The 17,738-nt window shown below is 31.1% G+C and overlaps 1 protein-coding gene across 1 annotated transcript; it reads right to left on the bottom strand.

Moving 5' to 3' along the window:
• Nucleotides 1-1,760: 1,760 nt before the first annotated feature.
• Nucleotides 1,761-2,643, bottom strand: LOC132054582 (ethylene-responsive transcription factor ERF003-like). Its single transcript, XM_059446561.1, has 2 exons — nucleotides 2,446-2,643; nucleotides 1,761-2,359 (listed from the first exon to the last, which is right to left on the bottom strand). Exons 1-2 carry the CDS (start codon nucleotides 2,526-2,528, stop codon nucleotides 1,888-1,890), a joined length of 555 nt encoding a protein of 184 aa, XP_059302544.1. The 5' UTR covers nucleotides 2,529-2,643; the 3' UTR covers nucleotides 1,761-1,887.
• Nucleotides 2,644-17,738: the final 15,095 nt, after the last annotated feature.

Consider the following 17,738-nt stretch of genomic DNA (forward strand, 5'->3'; position numbering starts at 1 on the left):
CCTGAGTTTTAGTAATGGCCCTTTAGTAATTCTTTGGCAGCTATTATCTAGTTTCTAGTACATCGATCTTTTTATTCCTTAAAAGACAGAGAAAAAGGAGAAGAACAAGATAGCACATACAAGTCTATGATACCCATTTAAGTCATAAGAGAATAAAATGATACTCCCCATCATTCGATTTAATTGTTTTAGTACACTTTGGTTCGACAACGTATCTCAACCATTTCGTTAATAAGAAAAGTTCTCCACCACACAGAATTCAACTCAATTATACCCCCTATTACCCTAATATAAGTAAGCAAAATAATTTTAAAACTCCTAATTTGTTCATACTTTAAATGGGGAATTTATCGGGTCAAACCTCCAGATTTTGATTCGTATCTTCAACAAAACTACATGTTGGAATATATGGATCAGAAAATAGAAAAGCACAAGACTATCTTGGAGTTTTTAGTGTTAAGAAATAAGTAGAGCGTATATAGCCTGTCCATCTCTTTAAACCTTTTAGTATTGTTTTGCCACGTTTCCAACTAATTGCCACAGAATATTTCTTTAACAAACTCATCCCTTATTCCCCTATTATCGTCCTTGCTAAGATTATTTCCCTGATTCCATACAAAGTCAACCAAGAAAAGCGAAGAACCGAGTGTTCCATAGTTGAAGATCTAGTATATACTATTCTATTCTAGAAGTAGTATTCTTTTTCTTGTCCTTTCTTTCTGATTTACTCTTTATGGTCCATATATTAGTTGTTATTACAAATTCTTATTTTTTCAAATTATTTGATGTTATAGGAAATCAAGAAATATTTGTTACTTTTTCCTTTCAAATTCACCCTTTAACTCCAACTTGTAGTGGAGTGTAAATTAATCAAGAAATTGTCAGTAGAAAATAGTTGAAATCAATACTCTTATGAAATAAAAGTTGTAACATATTTTGTTTTGGAATTGTGCAAAATCTTTGAAAGACAGATACTATAGACTTGAGGTGTAATACGTTAATTTTTAGGCTGGATGACCTAAAGATATCGTGCAACTTAGGTTAGCAAAATAAGGATGCAAAATTGTCGCGATGTGAACTCAACCAAACAGAAGGGACGCGACTTGGAAACGAAAAGGCAAAAGGTGATCTGATGGAGAATCAATAAATATGTTCACTAATAAAGTACTAATATAACAATTTTATTTACAGTAACCAGCAATTTATACAAAACCAAACATCATGCAGTAGAAGCTGTCTGCTACAATCAATTTAATGAAAGCTGGATTATTGCATTAATCTTTAGTTCTGAATTCACCAGATCATCAATTCCAGAGAGTCCAAAAAAGAAACAACCAAATTTTGCAGTTAAACATATAGTCAAAAAGTAGCTGCTTTCCAAGGAATTTGTGTCGTCTAAATTGCGCCTCTTGTAAAGAAAGTTATTGTGCGGTAGTTTACTATCTATCAGTCCTAAAGCAAGTGAGAAAATGATTTAGCAACTTATAGTAGAAGTTCAGATAATTTGAAGAATATCGGCGTAACTTTATCAGTAGATTTGTAGTAGGTCGTTGTCTGCCTGCTACGAATTACTAACAGTTACTTATTCTTATCTTTTAGGTGAATTAATAGTGTAAAATAGAAAAGTTAAACTCCGTGAGAAAATTATGAGAATTCAATTTTCGTTTCTATACTCTGGAACCTATTCATTCTAACCCGTCTAGGAGTTCGAAAAAAAAAAGGTCCAACTAATATTATGGGTACTGAAATGCCTGGAGTAGTTCCATCTTATGCAAGCTACTAAGTACTAACTATACATTAATAACTTGGTACAGAATGAAAAATTAGAGGGAAGAAGTAGGGAAGGATTTCATTACAAGGTAACAGTGTTACATTCGCATTCATGGCCTATTCTTGAAGAACAGAACATAACTCAATTGATCCATAATCTAACAACTCCTCAATCATCTGTTCAATATGGTGATCTTCCAGTGACTTGAATTGTTGTGTACTCTCAGCTTGGCCTTCATTATAACTTACCCGATTCACCGGCATTTCAACACCAATTTGCCCATTTTTTCTACCAATATGGCCATGATCTCCCCTGTTGGAAGGCGCATATAACTGATTGTCGTCTTGAACTTCTAATTTTGTCGTTCCAGGTCTATTATTTGCCCTGCTAACGGACTTCATTTCGCATCTTTGTAGTTTAGCTATTAAAGCTGAAGATAAATACTTCGTTGATGATGATTGAGAATCACTATCATTAAAAGCAAAATTTGTGCGCGCTCTTGGTCCACACATGAGCCTTGCAGCTTCATCGTATGCTCGTGCAGCATCCTCCGCTGTCTCAAATGTGCCTAACCAAATTCTCGTCTTCCTGTTTAACAAAAATGGATCAATTTTAGTTCAGAAAAAAATTGACGACAGAAACTTCAGCAAAAAGAGAAAGGGTAAGGAAATTACAGTAAAGGATGTCGAATTTCAGAAACCCAAGAACCCCAATGTCGTTGACGGACACCTCGATATCGTTGTTGTGGTCTAGCCATGGAGAATTTGGCAGCTACAAATGTTTGATAAAAAGTGTTTGTGATATGTCTAAGAGAGAAAGAGTAGTCCCCAAAGCAGAGGTGATGCAGGGCATGGAGTTGAAAGGCTTTAAAGGGGTTTATGTAAGCGCTCTTTTCGTCCTTCAGCTGGCAATTGATAAAGGAATTGGGCCCACAAGGCTTTCTATACCTTTCTTTCCTTCCTTCCCAAAACAAAAACAAGGAAATAAAATAATGAATTTTAAGTTATGTACTGTATTGATAATATAAAAAATGTCACACTAGTGGGTGTAGTTTCTTTTCTTTTCATTTTATCTACCTCACCTCTTAGGGAAGATTAGTAATATTCACTTACCCTCTAGCATGACGGTAGTCACAACAACAACAAAAAAAATTATTTTTCCATTGAAAAATGTTCAATGGCTATGTCCGAGCTGGTTTGGTGAGAATGAGGTAGGAAAATTATATTTTATAGCATAAATTTCCTACTGAATGTCGATGAAAAAGCCCTCTTTTTCTAGTAGTGTGTGACGCGAACCTTCAACCTACCGATTGATGACGGAGATGCTCAACCATTAGGGCTAGCCTCACTTGTCTATTGGATGTAGTTTAACAAGAGATAAAAGATCGATGAGTTATCATTTTATCAAGTTATCAGTTGATAATTATCAAAGAGATTTACTTATAATAATATCATAATGTCTGAGCAGGGGGTGCAAATATAGTTAATATCGATAGAGCATAAATCTTAACGGTTATATATAACAACTTACAATACTTTTTAAATGCAAAATTGGAATTATTACAGACAGTTACTTGTTATTGTATATTGTGTTGATTCGATAAGATAAAAGTATATTACTCCTATCGATTAATAAAAAATTAAATCGATAGAGTAGATAGTGCGGACATAATAATACCTATATATTTAAGTAATCAAGTATATTTTGTTGGTGAATGATAGTAGCAAAATATAGAAATTAAAAGAAGAGTAGAAAGAAATGCGAATAGTTGATAGAGTACTCGATACTAAGTAGTAATTACAAGACTAACGTGTTTTGGCAACTAGTCAATTACATATGCATGTGTGTGCATGATTGGCGGTATAAATTCTGATCCTTTAATACAAGTAAAATCCTTAATTTTTGTTACGTGAATTATTGTTTTTTTTGTTGGTCAGCTTTTGAACGTTATTGCTAAATTATGTAAATGGAGTAATCAATATGTAAATGGATAGCTACGTCTCTCATGAATGACAATGATTTCAAAAAATAGGTGGAGGTACCTTTCTTGAGATTAAAGTTTCCTAACATCAGATGAATATATAGTGACCTTACGACACCACACAAGAACAATAATACTCGTAGAAGATATACTATAGGTATTTAATTGAGGACAGGATGACATGGGCACATCACATTTACTAAACATATGACATCTGTACTTATCTCTTGTCTTAAGGTCAAGATTTTCATGGCACAAACTACGTACTGGACTGCGTGATTTCTCAAAATATATCTAGTTATATTGCTGTCGCTCACTCTCTCTCTAGTGTGTAGATCTGCAGCTGCAATTTTTGACCGTCATTTTTCATATGACCACTAGATTACGCAATATAAAGTGTAAAACAAGGATGTTGACATGCATGTTACGGGAAATCTGTTTCCTCCCAGCTATTCAGGGTTAGGTCATTCCCACATGCATGGATGATGCAAGTTATATGCCACTTAAAATGGCAACCGTCAATGGCAGTTGTTCTTTATATGTTCAAGGTTCGAAAAAAAAAGCTGGCAAGCAAGATGACATTACCAGAGGCGTATGTATTGGGTGGGGGTCAATTGAACCCCAACTTTTAGCAAAAAATTTATGTGTAAAAATTTATCAAAATTACAATAATAGTAGAATGAACCCATAACTTTTAAATAAATGGTTTATACAAGAATGTTAAAAGGTTGAGCCTGCTACATCATCTTTGCAAATGGCAAGTTGGGTGATTTTGGACCTGACGCCCCTAAAGAGCCAACTCTCAAGCTGTTGCAAAAGGCAATGGTGTAACATTAGAAAAATTTAAAAATAATTAAAAAAATAAAATGGTGTAGCATTAATGTGTGTGTATATAAGAAAAAAAGTTGTCGAAAGACATTATAATGTCACGCTTAGAATTCGATATATAACTAAAATAAAATTTTGAACCGCTTTTGTCATTACAAGATAGTCATACACTTTAACAAGGAGATTCAACAGTTTCTATATAATAATAAAAAAATCATTTTTTTTTCTATTTGCACTACATAATTTTTTCGGCGAAGGAGATTCAATTGAAGTAGCCCCTTACTCGCACGTAAATGTACACCTAGTAAGAAGGCTATCGCACCAAATTCTAAGGCGAAGGCTATCGTACCAAATTCTAAGATTTTGCACGCTTATCCACATGGTGGTTTGCTTTATTTCTCAAGGTAACTAGTTTATTTATTATGAGCACTTATTTATAATTAGTTACTGATCTTTTAAACAACTTGATAGTATAACAAATCTTTTACAGTCAGATTAAACTCATAATTTATTTTCTCAAGTCTTATTGATCTTTCCGTAAATGAAAGGAAATTCAAAATACCATTAAAACTTTAAGAGAAGCGTGGAAAGATTCTATTGGAACAACTGGCATTCCGTCCCTAAAATTCAGAGATCAGCAAGGTAAACCAAACATCATTTAGTAGATGTCTGCTCCAAAGGATTAAATGCATGTTTTGAAGCTAATCATTGTTGGGTTCAGTGGGACTCAAATGATCATTTGTGTCTCTCCACTTTTACGAATTGCAAAAAGTTAGCAAAGATGGGGTATTCATGCTCCCATAGTCTCAACTAAAATGTAGCATCCAAAACTAATCTGGTTGGAACGAGGTGCCCAACTTTCTTTCCTATGATTAATCTAGCACGAGCAATTTTAGATTCAACAAAAGGGGCTGAGGCATTCAATTGCTAATCATAGATTCTCTATTTCCTTGGGTAGGAAATGATTTGCGTTATGTTTTATTAGGTCTTTCTTGGGTATGAAAAAAAAAAAAAAAAAATCTTACTTTTAAAATCTTTTTACAATCCCAAGGCAGACATAAGAAGACATATTTCACGATTTTATACTCATGTTCTAATAGATATTATATTGGATTAAATTTATATAGACAGTATATAAACAATTTTACCCAATGAGTATAACTTAGCATGTTATCGCAGGTTTCTTACCTTAATTTCAAGGTAAGCTAGTTAATACTCTACTTACTACGGACATCATATATGCTTGGTATTTCCTTCGTCTCAATTAATATGACACTCTTTCCTTTTTAATTAGTCTAAAAAGGAATGAAACCTTTTTTACATTTAATTTAGTAATAATAAAACTTTAGAATACTCATTTCACTGTTAATGAGATGATTTATAGTCACATAAATAGTTATGCCTTACTTTAGATCACAAGTTTCAAAAGTCCTCTGATCCTTTAATTCTTAAACTCTGCACTCAATCAAACACCATCAAATTACGGGGTTATCTTCTAGTTGATCTCACTATCAATAACTATTACTATGTGTTTCATTGCTTACCTTAATTAGTTTCATTGCTTACCTTAATTAGTTTTACTCTCGTAGTCCTAATATTCTAGAAATTACTGAACCTTTGTTAATAGGAGTAGTAAAAAATGCCATAAAAGGCCAGCATAAACCGGAAATGGTGTGGGTAAAGTAGTTTAATGATGAATGTGAAGTTTTACACAGGCAAAATGATGCAACTCATGCACAAATTTTCATGATGGGGTTCCCAACTAGTGCGAACTTTCCTCATGGTCTGTGTCTATTTGCCTCAAATGTGTGTCCAAACCTTTCAACTCCAAAATATTTGCCAAATCTTCATGTGATAATGATATATCACAGGGGTTACCACATTTTAAAATTTTGAAATATTCACCTATTCACTTGTTAAAAAATTTATATTTAAATTATAAGGTGTTAAATTGCTATTATCTCTTGAGCTACAATCACTTAAAAAAAATAAAAATAGAATTAGCTACAAATTCCTTGCTAATTCGTCGCTAAATTGCTCGTAGTGAGCAAATTTTTTGATAATCTACCGCTAAATAGAATTAGCTACAAATTTGTTCATCGATAATTTCCTGTTTTTTTAGTAGTGAATATTTCCTAGTTAAAACTTCTCTGGGTTGCCAAGGGGCGTGTGTTAGCTAAAAATTAGGCAAAAAATAATTGCTACTTGGCAGTTTTCTTTTATTTTATCTTATTAATTATTCTTATTTAATTTTTTCGTTATTTTTTCTTGTTTAGTTTTCATGATCTCTTTTTTCTTCTTCATAACTCTATAACTTTGCTGATAATAGTAAACGAAACTGAAATCCATAACTTTAAAATAGAAGCAACATGACCAAAAAGAAAATAATTTAAAAAAAACACACACAATACGATTATAAACCATGCATGAAACCATCAAAATATGTAATAATTACTTTAAAAATTACCTGATTATGTAAATATTATCTACATTGTTCATGCATAGAACTTGACTCTTTTCTAAAAAGTAAAATCAGTAAATAGTTTTTCCTTATGAACTCTGGAAAGATGCACATTTCACGACTAGTTTACATTATGGAGTCGCGAAAGTTGAATTTAGTTGTAAACACTAGTTAGCGAAGTTGTAAAATTTTAAAACCTCACTATATCATCTTCTCACACTAGTTATTTCATCATTATATCATCTTCTCACATAATTAATCTGGGAAGTCAGATTTGTTTCAATTAAGTAAAAGACTTAAATTAATTTGAAGTTTTGAACCGGTTACCTTATACAATAAACTTTGAACACTAAAATATGAAGATTGAATCTGCATATTTTCTCAACATATATAGGGCGGAGGTGGAAGACTGAAAAGCCTAAAATGGAATTATTCGACACCTATAGAGAAAAAGGCAAAGATTGCGCGTGCTTGGGAAAATCAAAAAAGATAAGATCAAAAAAATACCCATCATATGTTCCTTTCTTCACATTTACTCAAACTAAAGTTTCCCTTTAGAATAAAAGGGTTGATCCTCCTCGTTAAAATACATAGAAAGATATGCTAATTAACCTAGAATGTAAATAAATGATTATTAAGTGATTATCAATGATAATATTCTCTCTGTCCTTTGACGAAACTTGCTAGGGTTGTGTAACCAAATTGAAATTTCTAGATGGTGACAAGGCGAATCCTCAAAAGAAAACCACACTTGTTATGCAGTTGTGCTATATATTAACATTCCTAGGTAAATCATGACTCGGTTATGTCCGAGATTGCATTCATAATATTCGATAACCTACACCCTAAAGGCCTAAACCTATTACAAAGGAGCATACAAAATGCTATGGTCAAATCAAATAATTAGGAGTTGCAGAATTGTTCTCTTATAAAGCTAAAGAAACGAGTTTGCCGCTTGATAATATAATTTTAGTGTAAAATTACTTTGACTTATCACAAGCAACGGTAAGCACTAAACTAGTACATACTGCTTACTAAATTTTGTTTATAAGAAGTTTGTAATAAGCCCTAAAGAGTCGATATTTGGAAATAGCCATTCACTTGTGCTTGCATAATTCGCTACACTGTTATTTGAGTTGAGGCTTAGCTCGTTGGTTACTTTGGTAACTAGACGGCGTGCAGAACAGGCCCAACACTTTGGATTATAGTGTATCTATGTGTATGTAGTTGTGTTTGGGTAGTGATAATATATATATTTTATATTGCTAATAAAAATACATAAGTTTCCACTGTTTTTATGCATATATAATATTATGTTCAAAACATGATTAATATAACATTATAGTTTGTGCTCCGTATCCAAAACTTTATTATTTTAGTGTTTGCTACAAATACAAAGTTGGCAAGAATTTATTAATACTTTTTACAAGAGATGACTTGCTTAAAAGAAAATTATTTTCCTTTCTTTGAGATAAAACAATAGCAATATTTAAGCATCAATTGATACTTTGAAGTTTAATTTGATTAATTTAAAGGTGTAAAATATTCTATTGTTAATCTATGTAGATTGGACCTAAACAATACTTATTATTTTTTTTATCAAATTTTGATTTGGATAATTGTAATTCAAATTATTAAATTAATTTTACATGTTTAAAACGAAACAAAGTAGAAAATTGATTTTCTATTTAAACGAAGAACTACTATTTTTTAATTTTTGGTAAATATTCTTGGTTTAGATCATTTTACTTGTCATGTTATCTTTTGCATGGTTTTTTAAGGAAACATCAATTAGAATTAAAATTTAACTAATTTACCTTATTAATTACTTGATCTCCATTTAATATTATTTTTTCTTTTACGACATTAATCTCTTTTCACATTTATTAGAGTAAGGAAAAAAATGAAAAAGTAATTAAATTATATCTTCTTTTAAAATATAAATATTTTAAATATATTTATTTTAGTAAACATAATAAATAAATGACATGGCGGAATAGCAAATACAACAGTTAAATATCTAGATTAAATCTCAGGCTAATATAAGAAAAGAAAAGAAATTGTATGGTTTGGCTACTTAATCTTTTGAAGAAAAGTAATAATATGGGGTCCATGTTTTTTGCTGTACAATAATTTCATTTGCTCCCACTAATGGGTTGATACGCATGTGGCAATGAATCCACTATTATTGACTTAATGGGGATACTTTGGAAATTACATGAATATTGTTTGATTTTTTAATATGTAAAGTAATATTTTTTTTTTTCCTTTTTTTTTTTTTTTTTTTTATAGGTCTCTTTTTTTTTTGCAGTTTGGAAATGGTGAGGTCCACTTTTTTTTTTTTTTTTAATATTGCTTGGTGTTTTTAGTATGGGGCCCAACATTTTTTTTTTTTGACTACAACTATGTTCAAAACACGATTAATATAACGTTGTAGTTTGTGCAACGTATTCAAAACTTTATTATATTAGTGTTTGCTACGAATACAAAGTTGGCAAAAATTTATTAATACTTTTTAAAAGAGAAGACTTGTTTAAAAGGAAACTATTTGTCTCTCTTTGAGATAAAAAAATAGCAATATTTAAGCATCAGTTAATATTTTGAATTTTAATTCGATTAATTTAAAGGTGTAAATTATGTTAATATATGTAGATTGGGTAAACAATACTTATTATTTTTTATCAAATTTTGATTTAGATAATTCTAGTTCTAATTATTAAGTTAATTTTACATGTTTAAAACAAAACAAAGTAAAAAATTGATTTTCTATCTAAACGAAGATCTACAATTTTTTTATGTTTTGGTAAATATTCTTGGTTTAGCTCATTTTACTTGTCATGTTATTTTTTTACTTCGAATTTTAAGGAAACGTCAATTAGAATTATAATTTGACTAATTTACCTTATTAATTTTTTGATCTCAATTTAATATTATTTTTCTTTTACGATGTTAATCTCTTTTCAAATTTATTAAAGTTAGAGAAAAAATGAAAAAGTAATTAAATTCTATCTTATTTTACTACTATTACTACTATATATAGAAGCATGGGTTTAATGGTGGGGTCCACTTTTTTAAAAAAAAAATATATATTGCTTGGTGTTTTTAGTATGGGGCCCACCTTATTTTTTTCTTTCTTTTATATTGTTTGGTATTTTTTGTATGGGGCCCACCTTATTTTTTTTAATATTGTTTGGTGTTTTTAATGTGGGACCCACCTTTTTTTTTTTTTTGGAAGGACTGACAACGAAACATGGGTTTTATTTTAAGAAAACGTCAATTAGAATTATAATTTGACTAATTTACCTTATTAATTATTTGATCTCAATTTAATATTATTTTTTCTTTTACGACATTATTCTCTTTTCACATTTATTAAAGCAAGAGAAAAAATGAAAAAATAATTAAGTTCTATCTCATTTTACTACTATTACTACTATAGAAGCATTGGTTTAATGTTGGGGTCCACTTTTTTTTAAAAAATATTGCTTGGTGTTTTTAGTATCGGGTCCACCTTATTTTTTTCTTTTATATCTTTTGGTGTTTTTAGTATGGGGCTCACCTTATTTTTTAATATTGTTTGGTGTTTTTAGTGTGAGGCCCACCTTCTTTTTTTTTCTTTTTTTTTGACGACGAAGCATGGGTTTATGCTTCTATATAGTAGTAAAGTAAAGTAATGTATATGCAAACGAAATTCTTTTCTTTAAGGTATTGCTCCGAGTACAAAAAGAGACTGCAATTGGAAATATCTAACCGCACTGCCTTTACATCTAACTCTCTAACTAAACGATTAACCGACTTACTAACATTAAGTTAACTAGCACAAGCTAATTTGCCAACTACTGTACAACTCCACACAGCTAACTCCTATGTACGTACAAGCACAACTGGTTAATGCACTGTGGTGCAATTGGTCAATTCCTTCACAGATGGTGATAGGATTTGTACAAAGGGATCACTCGTTTAACACACGTCCTCAATGAAGAGGAGGTTTATGATGTGAAATGAATTGTGAAAGGCGTCGCTGGTTGAAAATTATAAGTAGAAAAAAGTTATAATTCATGCCACACCAAATTTACGTGTGTCAGGACTTTACTTTCTTTCTGTTCCGTTTGAATTCTTCATTTTAACTTTTCCCTTTTCACCTAACTATGAACTAGCACATGGATTTGAAGAATTTAACTCCATTATAGTTGTCACGTTTTTATATATCAATACTAGTTTCATGGGGCCGTGATAAGCCCGGGCCCGAATTCTTAACATTTAAACTTTCATTGTTTTTTTTAGCTTTCATTGTTAGTTTTACTTCAATTCAGATGCAGAGTCATGATTTAGAGTTTATGGGTTCTGAATTTTAATTTTTAAAGTTATTTGGTACTAAATTAATAATTTATAGACAAATACAAAGTTTGTGAACCAAAACTACCGGATTAGATTGAAACTGTCACAGACACTCTAGCTCCGCCCTTCTTCAAAGTCATTTTGCCCCTATATAATAATATATATTTTATTTTACCTGTATTAATAAAACTCATGTTTTCATCTCCTAGAACCATCGAACATGAAAAAAATTCAATAACTTCAAATCACTACAATATTTACAACCTTAGTTTAGAATATTTACACAAATTAGCCTAATGATCCTATAATTAGTAAATAATAATTATAGTACATTAATAATATAAAGGATTTTAAAACTATATTTGAAAATAATTTTAGGACAGATCTTTATAAGAACATATGAACTCACTAAAGACGCAAAACATTGAAAGTTTAAGGATAAAATATATTACAATATCTCATAAATGCTTCAGTTGTAAAAAAAGATTGACTCCAAAGTTGTCAAAATTTTACCAGAACATATAAGGACAAATAATATATTCTCTACATCCCAAAAAATAAAGACAATTTGACTAATTTCGAAGCTAAATTGAGTTAGATTAATTCAATATTTTAAAATTAAAATTTAGATATTAAAAAAATATACAGAAAATACTATAAATTGCAATTCTCCAATCAACATAATGTAAAGATTCTTAAAATATTTGTTAAAATTTATATAATTTAACTCTCAAAAGTGAAACGTGACAAATATTTTGAGATAAAGGAGCAAAAGGAAATTAACCAAAAGTTACTATATATGATATTGACTAATTACCAAAGCCCAAGTGAAGAATGATTCAACACCTGACACCAATTATAATGGCCCGGTGAATGGTCTTAAAAATTGAATGAGGGCAAAATGAGAATAAGGACAAAAGACAAAGCCACGTCTAGAAGCCTTATAGGATCAAAATTAAACGTGAGGACTACAAAATTATTTGGTTCTCCCTCATTACATATACTAGTTTCATGAAACTCAAATATAAAAATAAATATTTTAATTAAAGAAATATAATTTATGTTAGTAATAATTAAATTTCAAATAAATATATTTTCAATATATAAAAAAAATTCATTTCACTCATTTAATATCTTAACTTTCATTTTGATAAACTTATTTACTTCAAATTAGATGGGAAGCCAGAATTTGAAGTTTATGAGTTCTGAATCCTATTTTTTTAAATAATTAGTTCTAAATTAATAATCATACATATTTGATGAACTTTTAAGACAAATACAGAATTTGAACCAAAGCACTACTGAATTCGATCAAACTCGTAGCTGACACTCTAACTCCGCCTTGCTTCAAACTCATTTTGTGTTTAAAAGATTAATTTTAGTTAACCAGACAAGAGATTTTAAAGATAACCTGATCTTGACTGATAACATTGTCTTCATTTTCAACACTATACGACACCATTGAATAATTTTTTAAAACTATCTGAAAATTGTTCTAGTACAAATCTTTGTAAAAACACGTGAGTTCATTAAAATATAAATATAAAGTAAAAGAAATGGCTACATGTAACTAAAAAAAATTTAGAAATTCTCAAATTTCATAATACAAGTAAAAAGTAAAAGAAATGCTCATATGTAAAATTCTATAATAAGCAACAAATGAAAAAGGGAAAATGAGAGAGCAACAAGAAGCAAAAATATTTGGTGAAAAAATGACTATTTTTAGGTTAATAGATAAGATCAATAGAAGAAAGTAACATGAAAAGTAAAGTGCAGCGGATGGGGCTGCTCTTCCCTTAATAAGAGATCTCGGGTTCGAGCCTGTGTGTGAAAAAATCCAACCAAGCGCTTCCCCCAATTGGGCCCTACGCGACGCGAATCCGAATTAGTCGAACTCCAATACGGATACCGAACACAAAAAAAAAAAAGGTAAATAAGATAGGAGGTTCAATAGCTTTTGAAAAATAGACCATAAAAAAGTTAATTTTGACTTTAAAAGATAAGACCAGGACCTAAAAGTAATTAATTGAAAATTTTGACATTTTATTGAAATTTTTGGTGAGGACTGCAAATGCCCGTTGGTTGTCCCTTATATATATTAGTAAAGTAAATAGTAATATCCTCTCTGTTTCCAAAATCAATATGAAACAGAGCAATGTAAAACCATAGGTGAAAAGTAGGGGTGTCAAATATGGCCCAAAAGATGATGGCCCGCTCAATCCATTCAAAATTTTATGAGTTGGGCTCAAAATAATTTTGTATTGGATTGATTTTAGCCCAACCCAATATAGTCCATTTTAAAGTGATCTCTAACTTAGCCTAATTCTAGCCCATTTTTTAAATTTATTTAAATTTGAGTTTATTGCATGAGATTTACTTTATTTTTTTCCTATGTATTCACTTTTCTTATATCATGTATCTTATAAGTTTGTGGTGTGTTTGATATGAAAGAAAATATTTTTCACAAAAATGTTTATCTCGAAAATATTTTCAAACAATATTTTCCACGAAAAATCCACGAAAATGTTTTTCGTGAAAAATATTTTTCTAGATAATATTTTCCACGAAAAATATTTTTCTAGATAATATTTTCCACGAAAAATATTGTTCTATTAAATAGTCCCTTAAAAAAATTTGGGTCAAGTTGGGCGGGTCACGACCCTGTCCATTTTTAGCCCATTTCAGCCCAAATAACTTTTGAGTCAATGTTAGCCCAACTCATTTATTACTGGCGAATTGCCCTTCTTTTGGTGTGGTCTTTGAATTTTGCCCCTCATATTTGAAATCTTTAAATTTTACCCTTCGGCTAAAACCCATGAGTTCCAGGTTCGAACCCCCACACAGTCAAAATTTTAAAAAAATTCGTAAGGTAGAGTTTAAATTTCACTATGCCCCCGCGGAATACAACTTGTGAAAATTACCAAAGTTATGCGGACCGGCATACTTATGCCTTATGGCCGGACTTGGTATAAGTATTCATAAATTTGGTAATTCCTTCATAAGTTTACGTGTCCGTATAAAAGTTTGCCCATAAAAGTATGCCCCACCAAAAACTTGTTAAGGAATTACCAAAGTTATATCGGACCGATACTTATGCCAAAATGAATATAAGGCATGAATATGCGGGTCAAAAAAATAAAATTTGTTAATTCATAACAAGTGTATGCCAGGTCCCAGACATACACGCGACCCAAATCTTGCCTTGCATTTTTTTTTTTTTTTTTAATTTATGCTTGAGCGGGGTTCGAACTCGAACCTCATGATTTACGCGTGAATGCTCAGAGTTGCAATGCGAAGAGCAAAAATTAAAGACCAGCAATATGAGGGGCATAATTTAAAGACCACAAATATGAGGGGCAAAAACCACCCCAAAAGAAGAGCAATCCGTGCAAAAAAATGTTATGACCTCAACCATTTTGATTGGGCCAATTTCAGCCCAGCTCACCCATTTGACACCCCCAGTGAAAAGGATAAGTTGGGGACAGGGTGGCTAGAGCCTAGAGGCTGGGGTGTTAAATGGACCTCTTGATTTAAATTTTAGAAGATTCAAAACAAATTTATTCGCATCATTAAATGAATTCGTTGCGTTAATTTGGGTTTAATCAAATACAAAATGATTTTTATGTATTTATGTCGTTCTTTATAATCTATTTAGTTACGAAATGGAGAAAATGAAAATGTAGAGAAAGAAATATGCATTACATGATATTAAAAAAAAAAAAAAAAAAAAAAAAAAAATTTTTGGCTAAAATTCTCTTTTGAATCATCTTGAATATATCAATGGACTCATCAATGAATATGTCCTCATAATAACATTCATGTTTGGATATAGTATGTTACTTTTTATGAACTAAATTTAACACCTCTTAACCACACGAAAAATGTGGGAGGTTTCTTACTCTCTAAAAACAATTAAAAAGAGCACGTTGTTAGTATTTAATTATATATTTGTCTATTCATGTGTGGATCTGATTCTCATATTTTTTATAGCCAAATTCTTTTAATAATGAATAACTGTGAGATGCGAAATTTGAATTTCTCTCTCTTTTGTTATCACATACGTTGAGCTATGTAATCATGCCATGTAAAATCTTAACTAGTCGAGCTCTGCTAGGTGTTGGAGCAAGCTATGGCCCATGGTTCTATTTGCTTCAAGGTATTTTGATTAACATTTATATGTGTTGAATTGAATGACTATATTTTACACCAAAGAGGAAGGATGAGTTGCTTTGTTAATGAGAACAAGTGAAAAAAAATAAAAAATTATCACTATATAACTTAATTTCTGCTTCATGGTCAAAATACTTGGTAATTTCTAGTAGAGTAGAAATACTACTGAAATACCATTGTTGTACTTCATTAGATACATTCAAGAACTACAATAACTTAATCTTAATTATTATTGAATAAACACTTAATACTCCATCTGTCCCAATTTATGTGTCTTAATTTGACCTAAATACAAAGTTTAAGGAATAAAAAAGGACTTTTGAATCTCGTGGTCCTAAATTGAAGATGTGTGTAATGTTCTAAAATGTCTTCTGAATCTTGTGATTTTAAACTTGCTATATAAGATGTTTGAATTGTCAACTTACTAAATATAGTAAAATGCACTTTTTGAAACAGACCAAAAAAAAAAAGTATGATACTTAAATTGGGATGGAGGAGTAATAATCTAGAAGTAAAATTTTAAACTAATATTAATCTACAATAATTACATTATACTACCATTTTGGCAAAGTAGTTTCTATTTCCCATAATCTCCTTTTCGTTTTAATAGAAAAGTAAATGGTGCATATGCACGAACTTCTCCTCTTTTTTTTTTTTTTTTTTTTTTTTAATAAAAAATAAAAAAAATTAAGGAATCACGTGCTCTCCATGTGATGCCGCTCGGCGAGAGCCGGAAGGTCGAGAAGAATGAAATGAGGAGGAAATAGTTAAAAGGGTCTTTACAAAATGAATAGACGTATATGACCTTCTGTATATATAGGCGATTCTGACGTAACACAGAGGTGGGCTTTGGCAGAGGGTCATTTAATCAAGGGAAAACATCACTAATTGTCCCCAAAATATAAAATATTTACCCGCTCGTGCCCCTTCCCAAACTATTTCGCTTCTACCCACCGGCTGAAAGTATTTACCGGACATACCCCTCGCGAAACCCCTTTTCGTGATACAATCGCAGTATATTTATATATCATGATGGTATCATGGAGGATTAAGAGAAGAGAAAAGACATCATTTGACCCCGAACTTGCACGAAAACTTAGTTTAGCAACTAAACTTAAGTTGTATTTATTTACCCCCTTAACAACTTTCAAGTTAATTAAATACACCAAAGACGTGAAGAAAGTGTCTTTCTCTTAAAAGCTCAAGTGGGAGGAAAAAAATAACATTAAAAGTGGTCCCAACTGGTCCCAACACTATGTCATCTTCTAATTGGATGATATATTAAGATTTTCTTAATATTTTATTTTCCATTTTAAATTAACTTTTTCCTTTTCTTTCTTATTCTTTTCCCTTTCTCCTTCTTCCACCCCCCCCCCCCCCATCGCAAACCCGCCCTCCGTCTCCTTCTTTCTTCTTCTTTTTTCCCAGATGTCTTTTCCCCAAATTGCAATATTTCTTCTTATTCTTTTTCCATTTTCCTTGGTAGTTTTTTCTCCCTCTTTCATGTTTGTGATCTTCTTCCCAGATGTCTTTTCTCCATTAAACACATAGCCTCTTTCAGGTATTAAATGAGCAAAAGAGAAAAAGTGCAAATGAGATTAAAGGTTGAGGAAAAAAAATTCAATTGGCAGGAAAGATTAAAGTTCGTCGGCACCATTTTTTCCGATGGGGTGATTTTTTATTATCTTAATCTCAATAGTGTCCTATTTGGATTATTTTATCACTTGCTTCCTCTTGTTTTTAAAAAATTAAGAATGTTATTGATAGTTTTGGAGTTCCATGGTTGTTGATTTTTCCGGATTTTTGGAGTTCCATGGTTGTTGATGGAAGAAGAAAGGTAGCCATTGTTGTTGATGGAAGAAGAAAAGTAGCCATTGTTGTTGATGGAGCGTTGATGATAATGGAGGTAAATGACAATGAATTTGAGTTTTCTTTTTTCGTTGCGTTTTAAATGGGGGTGGAGGGGCGGAAGAAGGTGGGTTTGGTTGGGGGTGGGGGTTGGCGTGGTGGTGGCGGCGGCGGCGGCAGTGGTGGTGGCGTGGTGGCAGCGGTGGGGTCCATTTTTAATAAAATAATAAAATAGGGAAAGAATGAAGAAGAAAGAGAAAAACTAAATAAATAAAAATAATTAAAAAAATATTTAATGACGTGGACCAATCACCAGGCGAGTGGTGAACAAAACCTAGATC

The sequence above is a fragment of the Lycium ferocissimum genome, chromosome 4 (assembly GCF_029784015.1).
Source record: "Lycium ferocissimum isolate CSIRO_LF1 chromosome 4, AGI_CSIRO_Lferr_CH_V1, whole genome shotgun sequence".
Classification (NCBI taxonomy): domain Eukaryota; kingdom Viridiplantae; phylum Streptophyta; class Magnoliopsida; order Solanales; family Solanaceae; genus Lycium; species Lycium ferocissimum.